Here is a 24,489-nt window from a genome sequence, read left to right as displayed (position 1 = left end):
GGGCCAAAGGTAGGTGCTAAACCGCTGAGCCACCTAGGTGCCCCAATATTATTATTTTTAAGGTTTTACTTATTAGAGAGAGAGTGGGGGAGGGGCAGAGGAAGAAAGTGAGAATCTGAAGGAGACTCCCTGATAAGCATAGAGCCTACACAGGTCTTGATCCAGCCATCCTGAGATCATGATCCAGGCTGAAAGCAAGAGTGGGACACTCAACAGATTGAGCCACCCAGGTGCTCCAAAGATTATTTTTATTAATTTTTACATACTTATACTAAATATCTAGGATATGATAATGTATATATGTGTGTGTGTATATATATATATGTACACATATATATGCACATCACTGCACGCACACACACACACACACAGTCTTTTTTTAAATTATTTATTTATTTATGATAGTCACACACACACACACACACACAGAGGCAGAGACATAGGCAGAGGGAGAAGCAGGATCCATGCATCGGGAGCCCGACGAGGGATTCGATCCTGGGTCTCCAGGATCACGCCCTGGGCCAAAGGCAGGCGCTAAACCGCTGCGCCACCCAGGGTTCCCACAAACACACAGTCTTACAGAGAGTTCAACCTGATTCAGTTTGTAAGTATACAGCTAGTTACATAAGCTAGAGGCTTAAGTTCCTACTTTCTCCCCTGGTATATTTTCCTAAATTGAAAGCACCATGTCTGGAAGTGCTAAGCTATAAGAAACAGTAAACTTATAAACTAAAAGAGTCAGATGTCTGCCATCTGCTTGGGTACTGAAAAATTGATTTATTCACATTCATAGTTGTACATTTATTATTTAGTGCATGTGGAGTTATCACGTAAACTCTCAATTTGTAACAGTATTAACAGTTGTACTATAAAGAAAGTAAGGGGTAAGTAATTATAGGAAACAAACAGGGTTGCTGGAGGGGAGGTGGGTGAGGGGATGGGGTAACTGGATAATGGGTATTAAGGAGGGCACTTGATGTAATGAGCACTGGGTGTTGATGAATCTTTAAACTCTACCTATGACACTTATAATACACTGTAAGTTAATTGACTTTTTTTTTTTTTAAGATTTTAACTATTAGAGAGAGTGCCAGTGCATGCAAGCACAAATGGGAGGAGGAGCAGAAAAAAAGGGAAGAAGTAGACTCCTCACTGAGCAGGGAGCCTGATACCCAGGACCCCTGGATCATGACCTGAGCCAAAGGCAGATGCTAAACCCACTGAACCACCCAGATGTGCTTAGTTAATTGATTTTAAATTTTTTTTTTAATTTTTTATTTATTTATGATAGTCACAGAGAGAGAGAGAGAGAGGCAGAGACACAGGCGGAGGGAGAAGCAGGCTCCATGCACCGGGAGCCTGATGTGGGATTCGATCCCGGGTCTCCAGGATCGCGCCCTGGGCCAAAGGCAGGCGCCAAACCGCTGCGCCACCCAGGGATCCCAGTTAATTGATTTTAAATTAAAAAAGGGGGGGGGGACATTTTTGTATGCGAATGTTATTTTGTTCTGATATGTTTTATTTTTGTGCTTGGGAAGGTAAAGATTTCATGTTCTCTGGTAGTTTTGTCTGCTTTGTCTGAGAAATATGATATTGGGTCTTAAAATTCTGGTGTTGTTGAAATGGTCTTATTGCCCTAACTGCCTATAATTTTTTAGCTTCTCAAACAACAACTTGTGAAAGTTGCAAGACAGTGAATCCTTTTTTTAAAATAATATGATCAGGGGATCCCTGGGTGGCTCAGTGGTTTTAATAGTCACTGTGTCAGAGAATTAAACTGTATAGTTGTTTGAGGTGTATAAGGCAGCTTTTGCAAGATGACAAGAGCAAAATAGTGAGGATGAAGTGAGGTATGGTGCATGTTCTACCTGAGAGTGAAGGTTAGAAGAAGGCCCATTAGGCATTCGTGAGGTCCCAGTTTTTAGTGTTATAAGATGTCAGTTTATACCAGGGCTGTTTGGAGGAACAAAGTAATGAATTCTGGGAGTGATCTGAACTACCCACAACTCCAAAACATCAGTGAGCAAGGTGTGTGTGTGTGTGTCTGGCTGTCTATATTTGTCCGCTCATGTCAGACCAGCCATTTCAGAATTAAATTGCTCCACGGAGTCAGAGAATTAAGGTAACCTTCGATATCAAGAGTAAGATCGGGGTGCCTGGGTGGCTCAGTCGGTTAAGGATCTGACTCTTGATTTCAGCTCAAGTCTTGATCTCAGGGTCGTGAGTTTAAGCCCCATGCTGGGATTCTAAAAAAATGAGATTAAGGAAGAATAAATATAGAGAAAACCCTTCATTGTGCAATATTACTCTGGCATGAAAGCAGTGTTATATAGGAATTGAGCACATTTTTTTAAACTATCAAAATGTTTTCAATATGCTATCAGAAATAGTCAAGGAAAAGAGTACGGATAGAGACACTAAAGCAGCGAGGCTTGAACTTTAAGTACCTTTATTTATGGAGTTTGTGAAAAAGGAAAAGAGACAAGTAGTAGTCAGAGATAGGTTCCTAAAGTACAAGGAATGTGCCAGATCTACCAAACATAATGTCTAAGGGACTGACACCATGTTACAGAGATTTACAAAAGAGAGTATAAAGAGGGAAACAAATGTCTCTCTCCACCTTCCACCACCCTTTTTAAGGAAGTTTAGCATTGAAAAGTATGGAAGAAAGGATGATCGTTCAATGCTGCTTAGGGCTTTGCACGTTGATAATGGTCTTTGTTGCATATCCTTAATGTCTGTCAAAACTACTTCTTGCTAAATTTCCTATTGTTTTCCTTGTTGCATTTATCTGGTTCTGCAACCTCTTTGAGGTACAGGGGGTTTCAGAGAGGGAGCTCTTCTGGGAAGGTTCAGTGTTTGGGGTGTGTGTGTGTGTGTGTGTGTGTGTGTGTGTGTGTGATGATGGATTTTAAAGGCACTATATTTCTATCATATGTACACTTAAGGTACACACACACAGTAGTGTATGATTGTAGCCTTTGGCCATATTCAGTACATTTAATATTTCTAGAGCTGGTGTGGAAAATTGGGCTAATTAGTAAAGAATTTTGTAGAGGTGTCTCATTGGCCTGAGCTCAGCACTAGGAGACATCAAGTGATAATTTATCAGGTAGCAAATGTTTGTATTGCTGTGCAGAAATACTTGCTAAGATCCTTTACCTTAATTGATAATTCATCTGGGAAAACAAAAACTAGAAGCACACAAGTTGTATGTACAACTTGCATTTGCTCAGTGCTTCTGTTTCTGTAAACAAATGATATATGCGAAGGCATATGAGAGATATTAGAAACATTTGATTCTAGAGTGTATCATTTTGCAGCAAGGAGAGAGGGTTGGTTGCTTTCCTTTTGTGATCTCATAGTACTCTGCTGATAGTTCTATTCCAGCATGTGATAATTATTGTAATTATTTGCTATCTTATTCATTTTATTTACTCAGCAGATATTTAGTTAATGCTCATTGGGTGCTAGGGACAGAGGAATAAAATTGTGCCCTAAAAGAGCTCTTTGCTTAAGGTGGAAGACGGGAAATATATTTAAAACACAGTAATTTCTAAAATGAGCTTTAGCAAGAGCCTGAAATTGCTTAATACATATTTGCTAATTGTGTGAAAGTTTGCATAGTGTACTAAGGGATGTAATACTGGGCACCAGTATAAACATTGTTTGAAGGGATCAGAGAAGGCTTCCTAGAGGAGATCACCCTTGAGTTTTCCTGAAGGAGAAAATACAGCTTGCCTGATGCACAAGTGAAGGAAAGGGCATTTCAAGCAGTAGGAAAAGCATGTGTGGGAACACAGAGGAATATTCTAGGAATGGTGGGAAATTTGGTTTAGTTCAAGTCTGGTGGGTACATGTAAAAGAATGGCAAGACTCTAATAATAAGTCTAGAGGGATAGGCAGGGGCAGGAAAATGAAAGATTTTTTTCTTGATCCAGAGTCACTGAAGATATTTTTCTTTGTTAGTTTTTTCTGTTTCCAAATCAGCTTTTGATTTGTTGAAACTCTGAGTTGTTTCTTTGATTTCTATCATTAACTTTTGCTTTTATTTTTATTATTATTAAACTTCCTTTATTCTTACATTTTTGGTTGAACTGTAACTTATTTTGAATCTTTTGCAAAATCAGTTAGGATTATCTTTGGGAGTATGTTACAGAAACCTGAACGTAGTGGCTTATTCAAATAAGGGATTAATTTTTCTTTTTTTTTCTCTTTTTAAAGATTTTATGTGTTTATTCATGAGAGACACACAGAGAGAGGCAAAGACATACACAGAGGGAGAAGCAGGCTCCCCATGGGGATCCCAGAACTCTGGGATCACAGCCTGAGCCAAAGGCAGAGCCACCCAGGCATCCCGGGATTAATTTTTCTTTCTTTCTTTCTTTCTTTCTTTTTTTTTTTTTTTTCAATTTTTCTTAAGAAATCTTGAGAAATGCTTATGTTTTACAGCTTCTTGAGAAAGTCATCAACAAATCAGGCTTCTAGCTTCTGTCTTTATTAGGGTGGGACTTCTGGCCTGTTGGTTACAAGGTAATTGCTCCTGATGCAAGCTCCTCATCTTTGCCTCAGGCTGTAAAAAGGAGGATGACAATTTCATCAGGAAAGCATTTCCAGAATCCCTTCCTAGAAATTCCCACTTACATCTCCTTACTTAGTAGTATGTTACCTGGCTATTATAGCTGCAAGGAAGACTGCCAGATTGAATGTTTTAATTAACCAAGTACAGTGCTGCCTAATTGGTCCTGTTAGTCAATAAAAGGGAGAAAATCGATAGATGTTGAATAAATAATATTGTCTGCTTTGCTTGTTTTTAATTATCTTTTTATTGTTGACTTCTAATTTTATTTCTTAGTGGTCTGAGAATGTGGTTTTGGAACCATATTCTTTTTTTTTAGGTTCAAAAATTACTTAATTACTTAGTTAACTACTTTATTGAGCATGAATGGGAGGGGCAGAGGGAGAGGGAGAGAGAAACCCAAGCAGACTCTGCTCCAAGTACAGACCCTGACTTGGGGCTCAATCCCATGATCCTGAGATCAGACCTGAGCCAAAACCGAGAGCTGAATGCTCAACCAACTGAGCCACCTAGGTGCCCTAGAACTACATTCTTTGAAAGTTTTTGAGAATTCCTTTATGACGTAGTATCCATGCATTTTGGTAAATGCTTTTTTTTTTTTAAGATTTTATTTATTCATGAGAGACACACAGAGTGAGAGAGAGAGAGAGAGAGAGAGAGAGGCAGAGACTCAGGCAGAGACAGAAGCAGGCTCCCTACAAGGAGCCCAATGTGGGACTTGATCCCAGATCCCAGAATCATGTCCTGAGCCGAAGGCAGATGCTCAACCGCTGAGCCACCCAGGCAGGCGTCCCTTGGTAAATGTTTTCATGTGGACTTGGAAAAAAAATAAAATAAATAAAGCCTATCTCTATTGGGATAAGATTAGATCAAGCATGTCAGTTTTGTTACTAAAATGTACCATATCCATACTCATTTCTTTTAGAACTTTCAGTTTCTGAGAAGTATGTTAAAATATCCCACGAAGACTGTGGATTTGTCAAATTTGCCTTGTATATTGTTGGCTTTTGTTTTATACGTTACACATCTGTGTTGTTAGATACATACAAGATGATGATTATTTCTTGGCAGAATGATTGTTAGATAGTGTGCATGGAATTCTTTATTCTTTAGATTAGTTCTCATGCCTTTCAGGCCCACTATTTGCATTTTTGGGTTCAAATTCTGGCTCTGTCATTTACTATATGTATGATCTTGAGAAAGTCCTTTAATCTCTCTGTGCCCATTTTCCATAGCTGTAAATGGGGGACATTAACAATACTTACCTCCCAGGATTATTTTGAGGATTAAATGAGTTTATATATATATGTATACACACACACACACACACACACACACACAGAGAGAGAGAGCATAGCAGAACCTAGTATGTAGCAAGTGCTATGAATAATTGCTATATTATTGCTATTATAACAATTTTTTAATGAACCCTGAAATGAAATTGATGGGTGATTAGGTTACTAGTATTCGTAATTATAAAGCATCAACATGATACCCTAACTATGATATGCAAAAAGTGAAAGAATATTAAATTAGTGAAAATATAGATTTCAATATATAAAATTTTGAGCCTGCTACTGTAGAAAACTTAATGAAATAGATACTTTTGCTCTCTTATAAATGACTAGTTTTAGATTTAAGAGAAGCATTTAGAAGCCACTTCATGCAAGAAGAAAAATTAAAGAGCAGAGATGCCAGTGGTTATTAGAATAAAAGTATAATGGACCAAAAAAGAAAACCAAACCCACAACCAACAAACCGACTAGACTTATTTGTATATGCTAAGGGGAAGAGGGAAGTGACCTCAAATGAAATAGAGATAGCTTGCCAAGGCAAATTACAGATTGATGAAGGAGAGAAAAGGAGTATGATATATCTTTATATCTTTACCAACTTTATCAGTGTTTCTTTATAAAATGTTCATGTAATCCTGAATATTTCATTGGGGAAAAAAGTTGGCAGAGTAGGCACTTTTTTTTTTTTTTTTAAATCTCTCTCTCTCTCTCTTTTTTTTTTATTGGAGTTCAATTTGCCAACATATAGCATAACACCGAGTGCTCATCCCATCAAGTGCCCCCCTCAGTGGAACACTTTTTTTTTTTTTTTTTTTTAAGATTTCATCCATTTATTCATGAGAGACAGAGAGAGAGAGAGGCAGAGACACAGGCAGAGGGAGAAGCAGGCTCCATGCAGAGAGCCTGATATGGGACTTAATCCCGGGACTCCAGGATCAGGCCCTGGGCTGAAGGCAGGCACTAAACTGCTGAGCCACCCAGGGATCCCCATGCAGAGTAGGCACATTGATTACTTTATTTGTGCACAATGCTAAAATATTCTTTATATTTATACTTTTATAAATACATATATATTTATAATATATATATAGGTTTTTTTTTGTTTTGTTTTTTTGTTTTTTTTTTTTTAGAGAGAGAGAGAGAGAGACAAAGGTGGGGCAGAGCAGAGGGAAAGCAGTAGAATCTTAAGCAGGTTCCATGCCCAGTGCAGAACCTGATGTGGGGCTGATCTCAAAACCCTGAGATCATGACCTGAATGAAAATCAAGAGACAGACATTTAACAACTGAACCACCCAGGCGTTCCTATAGTTGATATTTTAAAATAAAGGTTAAAAAAATCATTGATTACAATGGCTTCTGATACAGATATGTTGTATTGGGATTTAAAAACCAGGAGCAAAAAAATAAAATAAATTAAAATACATACATACATACCTACCTACCTACCTACCTACCTACCTACCAGGAGCAGCATTGCCATTGGTGGTCTGATTTTCTGAAATGTTGACCAATTCTTTTGTTGTTACTGTTTTTAGGTGGGGAGCAGCAGAGAGAAAGAGAGAATCTTTTTTTTTTTTTTTTTTTTTTTTATTTATGATAGTCACACAGAGAGAGAGAGAGGCAGAGACACAGGCAGAGGGAGAAGCAGGCTCCATGCACCGGGAGCCCGACGTGGGATTTGATCCCGGGTCTCCAAAGGCAGGCGCCAAACCGCTGCACCACCCAGGGATCCCAGAAAGAGAGAATCTTAAACAGACTCCATACCCAGTGTGGAGCTTGAAGTATGGGACTCAATCTCACAACCCTGAGATCATGACCTGAATTGAAATCAAGAGTCAAACACTTAACTGACTGAGCCATCCAGACACCATTTTTTTTTTAAATGTTGATCAATTCTTTTTTTTTTTTTTTAAGATTTTATTTATTCATGAGAGACCCCAAAAGAGAGGCAGAGACACAGGCAGAGGGAGAAGCAGCCTTCCTGCAGAGAGCCTGATGCAGGACTCGATCCGCAGACCCCGGGATCACATCCTAAGCCGAAGGCACATGCTCAACCACTGAGGCACCCAGGAGTCCCTAATGTTGACTAATTCTTTTTTTTTTAATATTTTATTTATTTATTCATGAGAGACACACACATAGAGAGGCAGAGACACAGGCAGAGGGAGAAGCAGGCTCCATGTGGGGAGCCCGACGTGGGACTCGATCCCGATGTTGACCAATTCTTAATGATGTTCTGAAAATAACAAAAATATGATTTTTCCTTAATTTATAAGGTAGTTGTATTTCTAGAGAATTTAGCATATGTTAAAACCATGCAAAGGGACTTTGTTTTTATGTAAAATAGAGTTAGAATCGAAGCTCAGGTGATAATAAATACATTATTCACTCACATGAATGTCTGGCAATATATTTGAATTTCATACAGCACATAGAACAGTGCTTCCTTGTGCAATACTGTCCTGTACCTTGCAGGATGTCTAACATCTCTGGCCAGCAAAACTCCCTGCCCCCAATCATTTTTATTACCCCAAAAACTTAACCTAAAAACTTCAAAAACACCTCCAAAGTGACTTGGAATAGCGTCTATTGAAAATTACTGCTTTAAACCTTACTTGTCAGGGTGGCTGGGTGCCTCAGTTAAGTGTCTGACTCTTGATTTTGGCTCATCATCTCAAGGTTGTGGAATCAAGCCCGCAGTCGCTCTGAGCTCAGCAGGGAATTTATTGGAGATTTTCTCTCTCCCACTGCTCATCCCTGCCCCGCCCCTGCTCTCTCTCTCTCTCAAGTAAATAAATATTTTTAAAAAATAAGCCCAATTTAATATCTATGTTGCTATACCTGCTTACTGTATACTCACTGTGACTTCTTGACTGGAAGTCCTAAGCCATTCAGTTAATAGTTAAGGATTAATTGCTTTGTGACAGACAGTTGTTATGTTGTTGTCATTATTATTTAATTCTTTCCTTACTATTTCTCTGAGCTGATCAGAGGTTTATACTTTTCTCTTGCTCTAGAAATTAGGCTCCCTGATTCAAGTTAATTATTTAAATTCAGCTAACATTTTTTAAGCAATTACTGAATGTCCACCTAAAGGCACTGTGCCAGGGGATCCCTGGGTGGCTCAGCGATTTGGTGCCTGCCTTTGCCTCAGGCCGTGATCCTGGAGACGGGGCTGGGGGCCTGCTACTCCCTCTGCCTGTGTCTCTGCCTCTCTCTCTCTGTCTTTCATGAATAAATAAATAAAATCTTAAAAAAAAAAAAAATTAAGGCATTGTGCCAGAGAAGAGATTCTCAGCTTAGTTTTAAATCAGACTGCTAAAAGTGAATATATTGCATGCGATTTGTTATTAAAAGTTGTTAGTGGGGCACCTGGGTGGCTTAGTCAGTTAAGCCTCTGCCTTTGGGTTAGGTCATGAACCCAGGATTCTGGGATTGGGCCCTGTATCAGGCTCAATGGGGAGCTTGCTTCTTCCTCTCCCTCTGCCTCTCCCCTTGCTTGTGGTCTCTCTCTCTCTCTGTCAAATCAATCAATCTTTAAAAAAAAGATTGTTAGTGTACCAACATCTGCAAATAATATAATTTAATTAATTTATTATTTAATTTGATTTTAAAAATATAAATTAGAGTTGAAGTGCACCTGGGTGGCTCAGTTGGTTAAACTTCTGACACTTATTTCTGCTCAGATCATGATCTCAGGGTTGTGAGATCCGGCCCTATGTCAGTCTCCACCCTGGGCATAGAGTCTGTTTGAGATTCTCTCTCCCTCTCCCTCTGCCCTTACTCCTCTCTCTCTCAAAAAATTAAATGAATAAATAAATAAATTAGGGTTGAATTAGAGGTACCTCTATATTAACTGTCACTCTCATTTGCATGTTAATATACTTATGGAATGGAATAAAAATAGGCTATGTCCAGCTAATGGACATAGGACATACATAACCTGTAATTTATTTTTTCTATTCATGAGTTTATAGTGATTATATAGTCTATACTAATGTCTGTTCATACTTGTATAATTATTGCCATGTTTCTCTTCCTGCTTACCTTTATAAGATATTTGAGAAAAATCTAGATTGTCCATATGAGAATAAATCCTGCATGGCAGGAGGTGTGTATGTGGGGTGTGGAGCTGAATTACTCTTCTGGGGATAAAGAAATTAATAAAGCAGATTTTCCTTGAGGCATATGGGAAATTGTTCCATATGTAGTTGTAGATTCTCTGTGTCCATGGGACGAGGTGAGTTCAGTATCTTCCTGTGTTGTTATCTTTTTTTTAAAAATTTTATTTATTTATGAGAGATGCAGAGGGATAGGCAGAGGGAGAAGAAGGGAGCCGTATGTGGGACCCAATCCCAGGACCTGGGATCACAACCTGAGCCTACGCCAGCCACTCAACCACTGAGCATCTCAGATGGTCCCTGTGTTGCCATCTTGAATCTGAACTGCCCTTAGGCATATAGAAGACTAACCGCATATAATATGCATATACTGTAATACAGATAAATAAGGATAGAGTGCTAAGAAAACACAAAGTGGAGCCATCTAGCTTTTCTTGAAATAAAATGAAATTTCCCACAGGTAAAGTGGTGTTTCTTTATCTTAAATATTGAAAGAAATTTAGTAGGGAGATTGGGATGGAACTTTGGGGGTGAAGATTGCATCAAGGCAAGGAGAATAGCATGTGTCAAGGCAAAGAAGTATGACAGAAGATGATGCATTTGGAAAGAATTGTAAATACATAATATGTAATAAGTAAAATAAGGAGAAGAGTCGGGTGGGGATAGTCAGGGAGCAGTAGATGGATTTACGTTGTTATGGAGTTTGGACTTCATTTCCCAAATAGTGGTGAGCCGTTGAAGAATTTTAAGTTGGAGAATGAGATAATTTTGTGATTTGGGGCCATGAGTTGCTGGAAGATCTCATAAGCTGATGCCTAGTGTTGATCTGCAGGCTTCTCAACATCCAGCACAGTGCCTTGTATTATAGAAGATACAATGTTTGTTTCTATTTGAATGTACCTGAAAAGATTAATCACAGTTTATTGGTCACTTCCAGGCTGCATGCACATACTTGACTGGCCTTTAGTGTGTGATTTGTAGCTCTTGTTTGTAGATTTTGAAGTTATCTTCAACTCTGATTTTAGTTTTAGGGTCTGTTCTGAGTCTTTTTTTTTTTGAGTCTTTTTAGATTTTATTCATGAGAGAGAGAGAGAGAGAGAGAGAGAGAGAGAGAGGCAGAGAGGCAGAGACACAGGCAGAAGGACAAGCAGGCTCCATGCCGGGAGCCCAACGTGGGACTCGATCCAGGGACTCCAGGATCTCGCCCTGGGCCACAGGCAGGCGATGAACCACTGAGCCACCCAGGGATCCCCCGTTCTGAGTCTTTGATCAAGGGAAGAGACTCTATTCTTTTTTTTATTTTTATTTTATTTTTTATTTATTTATTTATGATAGTCACAGAGAGAGAGAGAGAGAGGCAGAGACACAGGCAGAGGGAGAAGCAGGCTCCATGCACCGGGAGCCCGACGTGGGATTCGATCCCGGGTCTCCAGGATCGCGCCCTGGGCCAAAGGCAGGTGCCAAACCGCTGCGCCACCCAAGGATTCCCAAGAGACTCTATTCTTGATGGTTCCCTACCTAATGCCACTATTTGTTTTCTTGGTGTCTGTGATCACTCATTCTAAGTGGCAACTCTCAATTTTTCTGGTCATCCTTTATATAGTTTTCTTTCTTTTGGTTGGCTTCTTACTTTTATCTTCCTTTTATTCATACTTAATCCAAAAGAATTGTGGGATCATGGAGGATAATCATTAGAATACTACCATGCTGGTAGAGAAACTCTTACACAGATTTTTCTAGTGACTTAGTATTGTTATTTGATTGTATTTTTGCTTTTTTTGTTTGTTTTGGTATACTCTTGAAACATCCTTACAAGCTGCGGGATACTTAGACTTTTGAGCATGTGAATAAAAGAAGCCTCTGTTCTGTAGAACTTTAGTTTTCTCTGAGGTTAGATGTCATGCTCTATCAGTTTCCGTGTGTGTATGTATTGGGGGAGATGTTGTCAATGCATTTTTTAAAGGCCTGGAAGTGTACTCATCAAGCTTAGGACAATAACTACTTCTTGGAATGGGCACAGAAGATTGGGCTTAAGAGATCCGATAGTCAAAGGAACTTAATTTTTATTCATATTGTTTTAATGTGCTACAAAGAAAATATATGCTTAGTTAAAAATGAATAGAAATTGAAGTTGAAAAGCTATATATATATATATATATATTTTTTTTTTTTTTAAGATTTTATTTATTTATTCATGAAAGACACACACAGAGAGAGAAACAGCGACACAGGTAGAGGGAGAAGCAGGCTCCATGCAGGGAGTCCAGCGTGGACCTTGATCCTGGGACTCCTGGATCGCGCCCTGGGCTGAAGGCAGGCGCTAAACCACTGAGCCATCCAGGGATCCCAAAAAGCTATATTTTCTATTAGAAAAGTTAGTCAAGAGTACTGTAGAAGAATTGAAAATGAAGAAAAATCATTGATGTTAGTTCTACCACCAATGACAATCACTGTTAACATTTGATGAACTTTTTTTATTTTTCAAGGAGATTCCACACCCAGCATGGAGCCCAATGTGGGTTGAACTCATGACCCTAAAATCAAGACCTGAGCTGAGATCAAAAGTCAGACACATAACTGCATTAGTCACTGTAGGCATCCCAACATTTGATACATTTATTCTACTTTTTGTTTTAACACAGGCTCTGGTATATATCATCTGTAGGATTTTTTTCTACAATTAAAAAGTGGTTCTTTATTTCTTAATGCTAAATTTATGGGAGAAAATAAAATATAGTTTTTACTTATTTCTTCCAATTTCTGGAAACTTTAGAAATCTATAGAAAATTGAAAGAATAGTACAATAAGCCCCTGTAGTCTCTTCACCTGGATTTACCACTTAGTATTTTGCTACATTGCTTTATCTATCTGTATTTTTTTTTTCTGAAGATTTTTTTTTTTTTTTTTTTTTTTAGAGAGAGAGAGTGCGAGTGTGAGCTGGTGAGCACATGAGCAGGGGGTAGGGACAGGGGCAGAGGGAGAAGCCAGCTGCTTGCTGAGCAGGGAGCCTGATGTGGGGATTGATTCCAGGACCCTGAGATCATGACCTGAGTGAAAGGCAGACACTTAACTCACTGAGCCACCCAGGTACCCCTCTAATTGTTTTATGATTAGATTTTTTTTTTAAGATTTTATTTATTTATTTATGAGAGAGGCAGAGACATAGGCAGAGACAAAGGCAGAGGGAGAAGCAAGCTCCATGCAAGGAGCCCCAAGCAGGACTTGATCCTGGGACTCCAGGATCATGCTCTGGGCCAATGGCGGGCACCAAACTGCTGAGCAACCCAGGCACCCCTTATGATTAGATTTGAATTAAATATTTCAACAAGTATATTACATCAGAAGTTGATAATGCCAGTTGTTTCACTTTTGGTAATGCTAAATGCAACCCACCCATTGGTTTAAGGTGCTAGTCAACAGATCTTTCCCTTGTAAAGATGTATTTTACCCTTTGTAATAAATAAGTAATCTTGGGGGCATGATACAGATAGGAATTTTATTACTGTTTCACTTAAATTTTTTTTTAATTTTTTATTTATTTATGATAGTCACAGAGAGAGAGAGAGAGGCAGAGACAGAAGCAGGCTCCATGCACCGGGAGCCCGACAGTGGGACTCGATCCCGGGTCTCCAGGATCGCGCCCTGGGCCAAAGGCAGGCGCCAAACCGCTGCGCCACCCAGGGATCCCCGGTTTCACTTAAAATTACGTGCATTTTCTGTGTTATGTCAAATCCGCCTGATAAGCTAAATTTTTTTAAAATGATTTGAGAGTAAGAGTGCATGCTTTGTGTGCACGAGTGCACATGCTGAGGGGAAGGGCAGAGGGAGAGGGAGAAAAAGGCTCTCCGCTGAGCAGGGAGCCTAATGTGGGCCTTGATCCTAGGACTCTGGGATCATGCCCTGAGCTGAAGACAGCCGTTTATCTGACTGAGTCACCCAGGCACCCGTAAGCTAAATTCTTATGGGCATGTAGTTTCTTATTTTTATTTATTTTTAAAGATTTCATTTATTTATTCATGAGAGGCACAGAGATGGCAGAAGGAGAAGCAGGCTCCATGCAGGGAGCCCCACGTGGGACTCGATTCTGGGTCTCCAGGATCACACCCTGGACTGAAGGCGGCACTAAATCGCTGAGCTACCCCCGCTGCCCTCTTATTTTTATTAAAAACAATAGCTATTTAATGTTTATTATGTGCCAAATGCTGTATTTAGTTTGTATACATTATCTCATTAACATAACACGATTTTATCCTCCATAGCAGTTCTATGAAACTATTATTCTCTTCATTATACAGAAGACTTCAAAGAGAAGTCGTTCTGAATTCATTTAAGTGTTAAAGTCTTGGGTTCAGTTTGCTCTTCTCCAGAGCTTGAGCACTCTGCTGTTCTTTTTTTTTTTTTTAAAGATTTTATTTATTTATTCATGAGAGACACATACACACAGAGAGAGAGGCAGAGACACAGGCAGAGGGAGAAGCAGGCTTCCTGCATGGAGCCCGATGTGGGACTTGATCCCAGGACCCTGGGATCACAACCTGAGCAGAAGGCAGATGCTCAACCACTGAGCCACCCAGGTGCCCCTCTGCTGTTCTTTAGGAAGCTGGTTTGGAGATCCTGTGGTAGCATCAGATGAGTTTAAAAGTCAAGGAGAAATACCAATTTTCTCTTCTGTTTTCTTTTTTCTCCTTCTTTTTCTTTTCTCTTCCCTCCCTCCATTTATTTATACTTATGTAAATTTAAATATGTAAAATACATATAAGATTTACCATCTTAATAATATTTAAGTGTACAATTCAGTTCACATTGTTGTGCTACCAATCTCCAGAAGTCTTTTCATCTTGCACAGCTGAAATTCTGTACCCAGTAAACAATTCCAAATCACTCCCCTCATCATAGCCTCTGGCAACAACCATTCTACATTATGTTTGTATAAATTTAACTACCTCCTGTAAGTGGAAATACTTCTCATGTAAGTAGAAGCTTACAATATTTCTCTTTTTGTGACTGGCTTATTTCACTTAGCATAGTATCAAGGTTCATCTATGTTACAACATGTGTCAGAATTTCCTTCCTTCCTTTTTTTTTTTTTTAAAGATTTTATTTATTTATTCATGTGAAACACACATACACACACACACACACACACACACACACACACACAGACACAGAGGGAGAAAAGCAGGCTCTTCGCAGGGAGCCCAGTATGGGACTCGATCCTGGGACCCGGGATCATGCCCTGAGCCAAAGGGGGACACTCAACTGCTGAGCCACCCAGGCATCCCAATTTCCTTCCTTTTTTTTAAAGATTTTATTTTATTTATTCATGAGAGGCACAGAGAGAGATGCAGAGACACAGGCAGAGGGAGAAGCAGGCTCCATGCAGGGAGCCCGACGTGGGACTCGATCCGAGGTCTCCAGGATCATACCCTGGGCCAAAGGCAGCACTAAACCACTGGGCCACCCGGGCTGCCCAATTTCCTTCCTTTTTAAGGCTGAATAATACTATTCCATTTTATGTGTATACCACATTTTTTTAATCCATTCATCTGTTAGTAGATACTTGGGTTGCTTATATCTTTTGGCGATTTTGAATAATAATGCTATAAACATGGGTATACATTGTTTTGAGACCCTGCTTTCAATTCCTTTGGGTATGTATCCAGAAGTAGAATTTCTGGATCATGTGACAATTCTATTTTTAATTTTTTGAGGTCTGATCTTTATGTTAACATTTTTATTTAAAAATTTTTTTTAGCCAAAAAAAAAAAATTTTTTTTAAAGAGAGGGGCAGAGGAGAGAATCCCTCCCCCCCCCTTTTTTAAAGATTTTATTTATTTATTCATGAGAGACAGGGAGAGAGAAAGAGGCAGAGACACAGGCAGAGGGAGAAGCAGGCTCCATGCAGGGAGCCCGACGTGGGACTTGACCCCGGGTCTCCAGGATTACGCCCTGGGCCAAAGGCAGGCGCTAAACCGCTGAGCCACCCAGGGATCCCTATTTTTAAATTTTTGATTAAAATATAGTTGACAAAAAAAATAAAATATAGTTGACATATTAGTTTTAGGTGTACAATATAGTGATTTGACGATTATATACATTATGAAATGTTCACCACAATAAGTATAGTTACTGTCTGTCACCATACATACTGTTATTACGGTATTATTGACTATATTCCCTATACTGTAGTTTTCACCCATTTATTTATTTATTTATTTATTTATTTATTTATTTATTTATTTATTTTTTTAAAGATTTATTTATTTATTTATGATAGACATAGAGAGAGAGAGAAGCAGAGACACAGGCAGAGTGAGAAGCAGGCTCCATGCAGGGAGCTCGACGTGGGACTCGATCCCGGGTCTCCAGGATCGCACCCTGGGCCAAAGGCAGGCGCCAAACCGCTGAGCCACCCAGGGATCCCCCCTTTATTTATTTTATAACTGGAAGTTTGTACCTCTTAATCCTTTTACCTGTTTCACCCATTCCACCAATTTTTTCTTCCCTAGCAACCACCATCTTAACTTTTCTTTTCTTTTTCTTTAAGATGTTATTTCTTTACTTATTGGGAGAGGGGCACGGGGGGACATGCAGAGTCCACACTGAGCACGGAGCCTGATGTGGGGCTCAATCCCACAACCCATGGAATCATGACCTGAGCCCAAATCTAGAGTTAGAGGCCTGACTGAGTCACCCAGGTGCCCCATTAACCTTTATTTTCAAAGATATTTTTTTTTAATTTTTATTTTCAAAGATATTTAAAGATACTACTCTCGAGAATCTTCTTATTAATAGTAAATCTATGTTCAGAGGACAAACTTATTTTTACTCTGAAAATCTAAGTATATTTGTAGTTTTGATAACTTGAAATGAAGGTCATCCTGCATTTAGGCAGGTTCCCCATGTATTGTGGACCTCTATATTTGATGGTACTTTTTTTTTCCTTTATCATGTGCAGTCTATACTCTAAAAAAAACCTATTATTATCTATTAATCTTTTGAGGTTTCACTGAAGTCCCATGAAGTTTTTGCCTAAGTGGTAATTCTGTCAACATTTATGTAAATATCTCTTGTGCTATATTTGATTCTTCATTCTCTGACTAGCCTTATAGCTTATTGTTTGTTCCTTTCTAGATGCTATACTTCAGAAAATTATGCCCGAATTTTATACTACTTTTGTTTCAATCTGCCTCCCCGCCCCCCCCAAAAAAAAAAAAGAAAATGAAAATCACTCCTGGCTCACCGATGCTCAAATAAATCACCTGGATAAATAAATGATTCACCGACCCTTAGAAAGTGTATTAGAAATTTTGTTTAACTGTTGTTACCATTGTTTTCACTGTGTCCTTATGATGTACCAGGCCTTCCAGGCACTGCAAGACAAAGATGGATTACAGTATAGATTCTGGTCTCAAGATGCTTTATAGCCTGGTGGGAAGATATTTATATACAGAACCATGTAATGAGTGGTATACTGGTGTTATGAATGTTTGTCTGAGGTAGTATAAAGAAGGAAACCACAAATAGTTCCCAGAGACAGTCAAGGAAGGCTTTAGAGAGGAGAGGATATTTGACTGTGGTCTTGAAAGATAAGTAGAATTTGAGGGGCTAGAAGAAAGTGTTTTATATAGATGAAAGATGAATACGAGTTATGAAAATGTTCATCATCTTGTCTACTTGTTTAAGGAAGTGGTTTTTTTCCCCCTGATTGGTCTGAAATACACATTATTCATCCCTGAAATTCACACTGTTTTAATATCAAACTTTCTTAAAAGCAGATGTTTTGTTAAAATCTCTGAGTGATAGTTTTCAGATGATGAAAAAAGAGAAGAGTAACTTTCAGAATGGAGAGCCCTTATTAAAACACAGATGTCTTCTGTAAATAGAGTTGGAAAAATACTGTCAGTATGTTCTTGTGTATAAATGTCTCTTTTAACTTATCCGTGCAGGATCTGAAAAGGAAAGCCACTTCTCTTTCTTGAATCACGAGGTACATGACAACAGAATCATTGATGCACTAGGAAGGGAGATGGATTCCAAATCTCACTAAGTGATCTAGAAGAGGGGAGAGATAGCCAGTGTTCTGCCTCAGTTTTTCTGACTAGGGTTCCTGTGGCTCTTTAGTGTTTTGCTTCTTCTTTTCCCTTCTTTCTGACCACTCTGAAACATTGTTTCTTTGAATTCTAAGATAAAATGTGATGTCTGTACTGTATCAATAAGTATGTTAAACTTCTGGGGCTATTGTCATTTGAAGGAATCTCTGGAGATTGAAGAGTTAAGTAGGTTGTCATATTTTCTCTTGAAACTTGTTAAATTATAACATAATGAAAGAATACTCAAAGTCCATAGGTTGTCGACATTTTTGGATAGTAAGTCCCTGTTGTGCAGGATCTGTTTTTTTTTTTTTTTTAAGAGGGAGAGGTGTGTGGGGAGGGGCAGAGAGAGAGAGGATTACAAGCGGGGCTCGATCAAATGACCCTGAGATCATGACCTGAGTCAAAAATCAAGTTGGACCCTTAACTGACTGAGCCACACAGGCACCTCTAAAATGATTTTTTTTTTTAATTTTTTTTTAATTTATTTATGATAGTCACACAGAGAGAGAGAGAGAGAGAGAGGCAGAGACATAGGCAGAGGGAGAAGCAGGCTCCATACAACGGGAGCCCGACGTGGGATTCGATCCCGGGTCTCCAGGATCGCGCCCTGGGCCAAAGGCAGGCGCCAAACCGCTGCGCCACCCAGGGATCCCTAAAATGATTTTTTAACCAGAAACTAATGAAGTCCTTGGTATTTAGTAATCTTCCTACTGCCTCATTCATAATTTCTTAGTAGGAAAAACACATTTCAGTAAATAATTGAACTTCTTGAGGATCCCTGGGTGGCTCAGTGGTTTAGTGCCTGCCTTTGGCCCAGGGCATGATGATCCTGGAGTCCCGGGATTGAGTCCCGCATTGGGCTCCCTGCATGGAGCCTGCTTCTCCCTCTGCTGTGTCTCTGCCTCTTTCTCTGTGTGTGTCTCTTATGAATAAATAAACAAAATCTTAAAAAAAAATAATTGAACTTCTTTTGGGTAATATAAAATATTTTCTCTGGTAGTATCATTTTGCTACTACTGAGACATTTAGGGGTTGAAAACATAGCTAGTTTTCTTACAAGTATTACATTTTTTGAAACCTGTGGAGTGTGCATGGAAATTATAAAGCGATAGTTTTACATGTAAAAGTATATTGACTTCTATAGAGGGTGAGTGTTTTAGAAGTAGACTTTGTATATATGGGTAATAGGTTTTTTTTTTTTTTAAGATTTTATTTATTTATTCATGAGAGACACAGAGAGAGGCAAAGACACAGGCAGAGGGAGAAGCAGGCTCCATGCAGGGAGCCTGACGTGGGACTGGATCCCGGGACCCCAGGATCACTCCCTGGGCTGAAGGCAGGCTTGTATGGGTAATAGTTTGAATGGTGTGGCCCATGTTTTTTTGTGTCTGACTTGAGTATGTTTAAGCAATTATAAGGTAATTTGGTTTGGCTTACCATAATATTAGCTCTAAAAGGTTCACTTGACTTCTTTCTGTATTTAACATGCAATGCTTTTTTTTCATATATGTGTATGTATATGTATGTATTGAGGGAGATTTTGAGGATGGAGCTTTAGTGTCCTATAAATATAGTTCTACAGTTCCTTAAGTGTTATATAAGGCTTATGCATGTATCTTTTCTGTGCACAATTAAAATTCCACAAAGGGGACTTTTTTATCAGTGTCCTAAGACTCCACAATATTGGCCATAAGGAACCAACCTAATAAATTTCCTCTATTTTTCCCTAGGGAATTAAAAGGAACGATGTCATTTCTTGAGGTGTTATTAACAGTGTTTCTCTGGCCAGCTTAATGTGAAATAGTTTTGGCCTTAAATGGAGTAAATCTATCTTCATTAATGGATATGAGACCCTAATGTGATCAGTTTACAGAAAAATATCCCTAATGATGTCTATTTTACCTAAACTGGCACTAAAACATCTTGGCATGTTTATATGCGGAGACTTTGAACTCATATTTAACTGCTGTCCTTGAAACAATGTTCTTGCTCTATTTTATTTTCTAGGTGCGCCACCGAGCTTCTGGCCAGGTGATGGCTCTTAAGATGAACACTTTGAGCAGTAACCGGGCAAACATGCTGAAAGAAGTTCAGCTCATGAACAGACTGTCCCATCCCAACATCCTTAGGTAATTGGTTTTCCTTCCTACTGGAGGTCAGTGAGAAAGCCCCAACATTGTTGGAGACTTGTCAGAATAGAATTAACAGCTGAGAGGAGGGATTAACAATTTCGTGCTCTGTCTTGTTGGGGTGTAGCTGTGCTGTAGGTCTTTTTCTATATATTAAGACTTAATTTTTTGGTAATTAGTTGCATTTAATGAAGCAACTTCCTTCTGTTTCTCAAATTGCCTTACTCTTAGTAGCTACAGAGCTCCATCCTAGGACTCCAGAGACCATCACCTGAGCTAAAGTCAGACACTTCACCTACTGAGCCACCCAGGTGCCCCTAGTTTACCTTTTTAGAGGATAATTATTTTTATATGTTATACAGTTATATAATCATCACTTTCTAGTAATCAGTATCTGAACCTTTCTCACTTGAATTATCTTGATTTTTTTTTTTAGTGAGATGAGTGTGTTTTCAGATGAAAACCCAATAAGACAATTTGAGCCAATATATATTTAACTAGGGTTTATGTGTAAGACTCTTTAAAAAGTTAAAAGTGCTATTTACTTAGGGTCATTTACTGCTTATATTTATATTAGACTAGAGAGAAATCATACAGCATAAGTAAGACAGATGTTTGATCAGTGATAGTACAGTATGGAATTAGATTATACTGCTTACTTGATATTTTCTACCTTTATATAGAATTCTTGGCTTCCTAGTCTACTACAAAAATGTTCAGCCAGTATTTTTATTATGATGACTTTCTTCTCAATGCATAAATCAAATTAGCACATTTTTTGAGCCTTTAGTATAAGCCTGGTGATTTGCCAGACACCAGAAAGGTATATAGACATGCATAAAGTGGAATATCTGCCAGTAGGAAGGAGTTTGCACTCTTACTGGAGATCTAGGACTTACATATATGAAAAGAGAACTAATAAAATCAGCTAGGACCTCACCACTTGGGAAGAATAAACTACATGTTATGGAAGTTCAAAAGAGTGAGAGATCATATTAGGTTGGCAGAGTCAGGGATGATTTTTTTGGAGGTGATTAACTCAAATTGGAACTTGAATTTTAATAGGATTTTAGAAGAGAGAGAATGAACTCTGAAAAGAGAAGCAAAACAGTAATAAAGCTCAGAGGTGAAAGTGCAAAGCTTTTTGGGGAATCAGTGAATAAAAACCCATTTGGCTAATAATAACAAAAATGGGAAAACCACCATTTAATGAAGGCTTGTATGCTGGATACTTTACCTATATAAAAATTTATTTTTCACAATCACCATTGAAGGAATTGAGGCTAAGAGATTGTGTGTTGGGCACAGTCTGTGACTGAGGCCTGGGCTCTTTCTACCATGCTTCTCCTAGAAGAACTGAGGATTTGATAGCATAGTATTGATAAAGGTGGAAACGTAATACAATTATTCAGGAATGGCTTTCATAAAGCCCAAAAGAGGATATTTTATGCTCTGTGTATTGGGTTCTGAGTAGTTAGGGGGCCTCTATTATTGAGAGTGAGATGGATGAGTCTTGATATTCTGCTTAGGAATTTTTCAATTAGCAATAATCGTGCCTCAGATAAACCTCATTGGCTACGATACTGCCACTGTGCAGAGCTTGCTTAGGAATTTTTAAGCTGATTGTATTTTCATATTGCTTTAAAAATAACATTTCTATTGTTTTTGTTGTTTTTATAAAAGTTATACATCATCACTATGAAACACTTAGAAAACAGAGTTAGCAAAACAAGAAAATAAAAATTGCCCTTTATCTCAATGCATAGAGATCAAACTATCATTAACATTTGGTATATTTCTTGACAGTCTTTTTTAATTTCACTACTTGTCTTACTCTCCTTACTGTGAACTTGACTGGTGAATACATGGGAAGAATGACTTAAAATAAATTTTATTCTGGGCACTTGGGTGGCTCAGTAGTTGAGCATCTGCCTTTGGCTCAGGTTGTGATCCCAAGGTCCTGGGATCGAGTACCTCATCAGGCTCCCCGCAGGGAGCCTGCTTCTCTCTCTGCCTATGTCTCTGCCTTGCTTTCTGTGTCTCATGAATAAATAAACAAAATCTTAAAAAAAAATTTTTATTTTATCACAGCAAAAATATTAAATACAGTTATTATATAATAGAAGGAGAATAACATAGTATAATGATAAAAATGCAGACTCTTGGAGCACCTGGGTGGCTCAGCTGGTTAACCCTCTGACTTCGACTCAGGTCACCATCTCAGGGTTCTGAGATTGAGTCCTGAGTCCAGCTCTGCACTCAGCAGGGAGTCTGCTTCTCCCTCTCCCTTTGTCCCCACACCCTCCCCCGCACTGCTCGTGCTCTTTCTCAAATAAATAAATAAATAAATAAAATCTGTAAAAAAAAAAAAAAGGGCCCTAGATTCTAGCTCATGCTGCCTGGATTCAAATCGTAGATCTTGGGAAAGTTGCTTAACCTGTCTGATCTTAGTTTTTCCATCTATAAAATGACAGTAAATACATATAAAGTTGTTGAGGGTTAATTAAATTAGTACATATAAAACACCTAGAATAATATCTGGCTTATGTTAAATGCCCAATAAATGTTAGCTACTATTATTAGTTTCTTTTTCTCTGGCTAGTTTTTATTTTTTTTATAATGGCCCATGGAAGCATGTCTTTTATCATTCATTCATTCACCAAACATTTGTGTATTGTTTTTAATACATTCAAAGGTTTTCTGCTGGAGTAATGCTGTTGAATAAAACTTTCTGCAGTGATGGGAATGTTCTTTATCTGTGCTGTCCAATAGCCACATGTGGCTAATGAGCATTGAAATGTGGCTAGCATAAACAAGGAACAGAATTTTTTTATTGGATTTAAACTGCCACATGAAGCTACTGGCTACTGTATTGGGAAATACTGGGCTAAAGTCCATCTAGATCTTTGCTCTTGTTTTGCTTAATACATTTGTACAGCCTGGAAACATGGTGTGATGAGACCAATGATACCGTTCCTATTCTGATGTCCCCTTGATCTATTTTCTTAGCTTGTTTCTTTTTGGTTTCATTGCTCAGGAATAACCCTTTTAACTTTCAACAAGTAGTATTCTTTGCTCTCAGCTAAATTTTCTATTATATAAAAGGTAGTATTAACTCTGTCTTGATCTTGGCAATAAACCAGCAAATAAGATAGTACAGAATAGCCTGTGGATCTGTTATAATCCATAAAAGTACATAATACATGGGAAATTATTATAATTATTGTTAACCATGGTGGGTTTACACTGTGATGATGACTCTGTTCTGCATGAGCCATTGGTGTCAAATATACTGTGGTTAAAAGCCTAGAAATAGATTACTTTTTTATTATTTTATTATTTTAAAATATAATTTATTTAAATTCAATTTGCCAGCATATGGTATAACACCCAGTGCTCATCTCATCATGTGCCCTCCTTAGTTAGTGCCTGTCACCCAGTTACCCCATCCCCCACCTACTTCCCTTTCTGCAATCCTTTGTTTCCCAGAGTTAGGAGAGTCTCTCATGGTTTGTCTTCCTCTCTAATATTTCCCCACTCAGTTTCCCTCCTTTTGTATGTCATCTTTTTTTTTAAAAGGAGCTTCTAAATTCTACCTCTGAAACTAATAATACAGTATATGTTAATTAAATTGAATTTAAATAAAAAAATAAAAGAAGCTTCTAATTGTTCAAATCATGTTTTTGTGTCTTCACTTTTACTGTATATTTTGAATACAACAAAAGGAAACGGTCCTACCTGTTGCCTAGAGGAAGCAGAGTCTTTTTGGCTTTCGTTATTCAGAAGAGTACAAACTATAACAGTAGAAACATTTATTGTACTTTACTAGGATGCCTTAAATATGAAACTAAGCATGACTATATGACTATGTTCCATTCTCAAAAATACTTAGAATTTTTATTTCTAAATGCTTTTCTTTTTTTAAAAATTTTTTTCCTAAATACTTTTCTAGTTGACTTACACATTTACTGTTAATATTTTTTGTAATTTAAACTTTTTGTTACTATTTATTAGTCTACTATTATTGGTCTAATAGACTAATAATTAGTCTAATAATCTAATTAGACTATTAGTCTACTATTATTTTTAGTCTATTTTCAAGCTGTGACACAAGCACACTTGTGCTTACAAGTTCTCCTTTATAGGGCACCCCCCGTGGCACAGTGGTTTAGTGCCGCCTGCAGCCTGGGGTCTGATCCTGGAGACCCAGGATCGAGTCCCGCGTCAGGCTCCCTGCATGGAGCCCGCTTCTCCCTCTGCCTGTGTCT

The 24,489-nt window shown here is 38.3% G+C and overlaps 1 protein-coding gene and 1 pseudogene across 6 annotated transcripts in view; one reads left to right on the top strand and one right to left on the bottom strand.

The window, feature by feature from the left end:
- The window catches only part of TESK2 (testis associated actin remodelling kinase 2), a 144,266-nt gene that overhangs the window by 55,691 nt on the left and 64,086 nt on the right, over positions 1-24,489 (top strand). For 4 of the 6 annotated variants that reach the window (XM_041738221.1, XM_041738219.1, XM_041738218.1 and 1 more), the window contains one exon: positions 20,100-20,221. In XM_041738221.1, the coding sequence (XP_041594155.1) occupies positions 20,100-20,221 (122 nt within the window). Of the gene's footprint in view, positions 1-20,093; positions 20,222-24,489 lie in introns of those variants that run through there. The other 2 variants (XM_041738223.1, XM_041738222.1) reach the window with 1 other exon arrangement.
- On the bottom strand, positions 21,607-21,822 carry LOC121481717 (annotated as a pseudogene).

This window comes from Vulpes lagopus, chromosome 23 (genome assembly GCF_018345385.1).
Source record: "Vulpes lagopus strain Blue_001 chromosome 23, ASM1834538v1, whole genome shotgun sequence".
NCBI classification, from domain to species: Eukaryota; Metazoa; Chordata; class Mammalia; order Carnivora; family Canidae; genus Vulpes; species Vulpes lagopus.
Note: the sequence above shows the minus strand (reverse complement) of the source record. Positions and strands in the feature narration are given on the sequence as shown.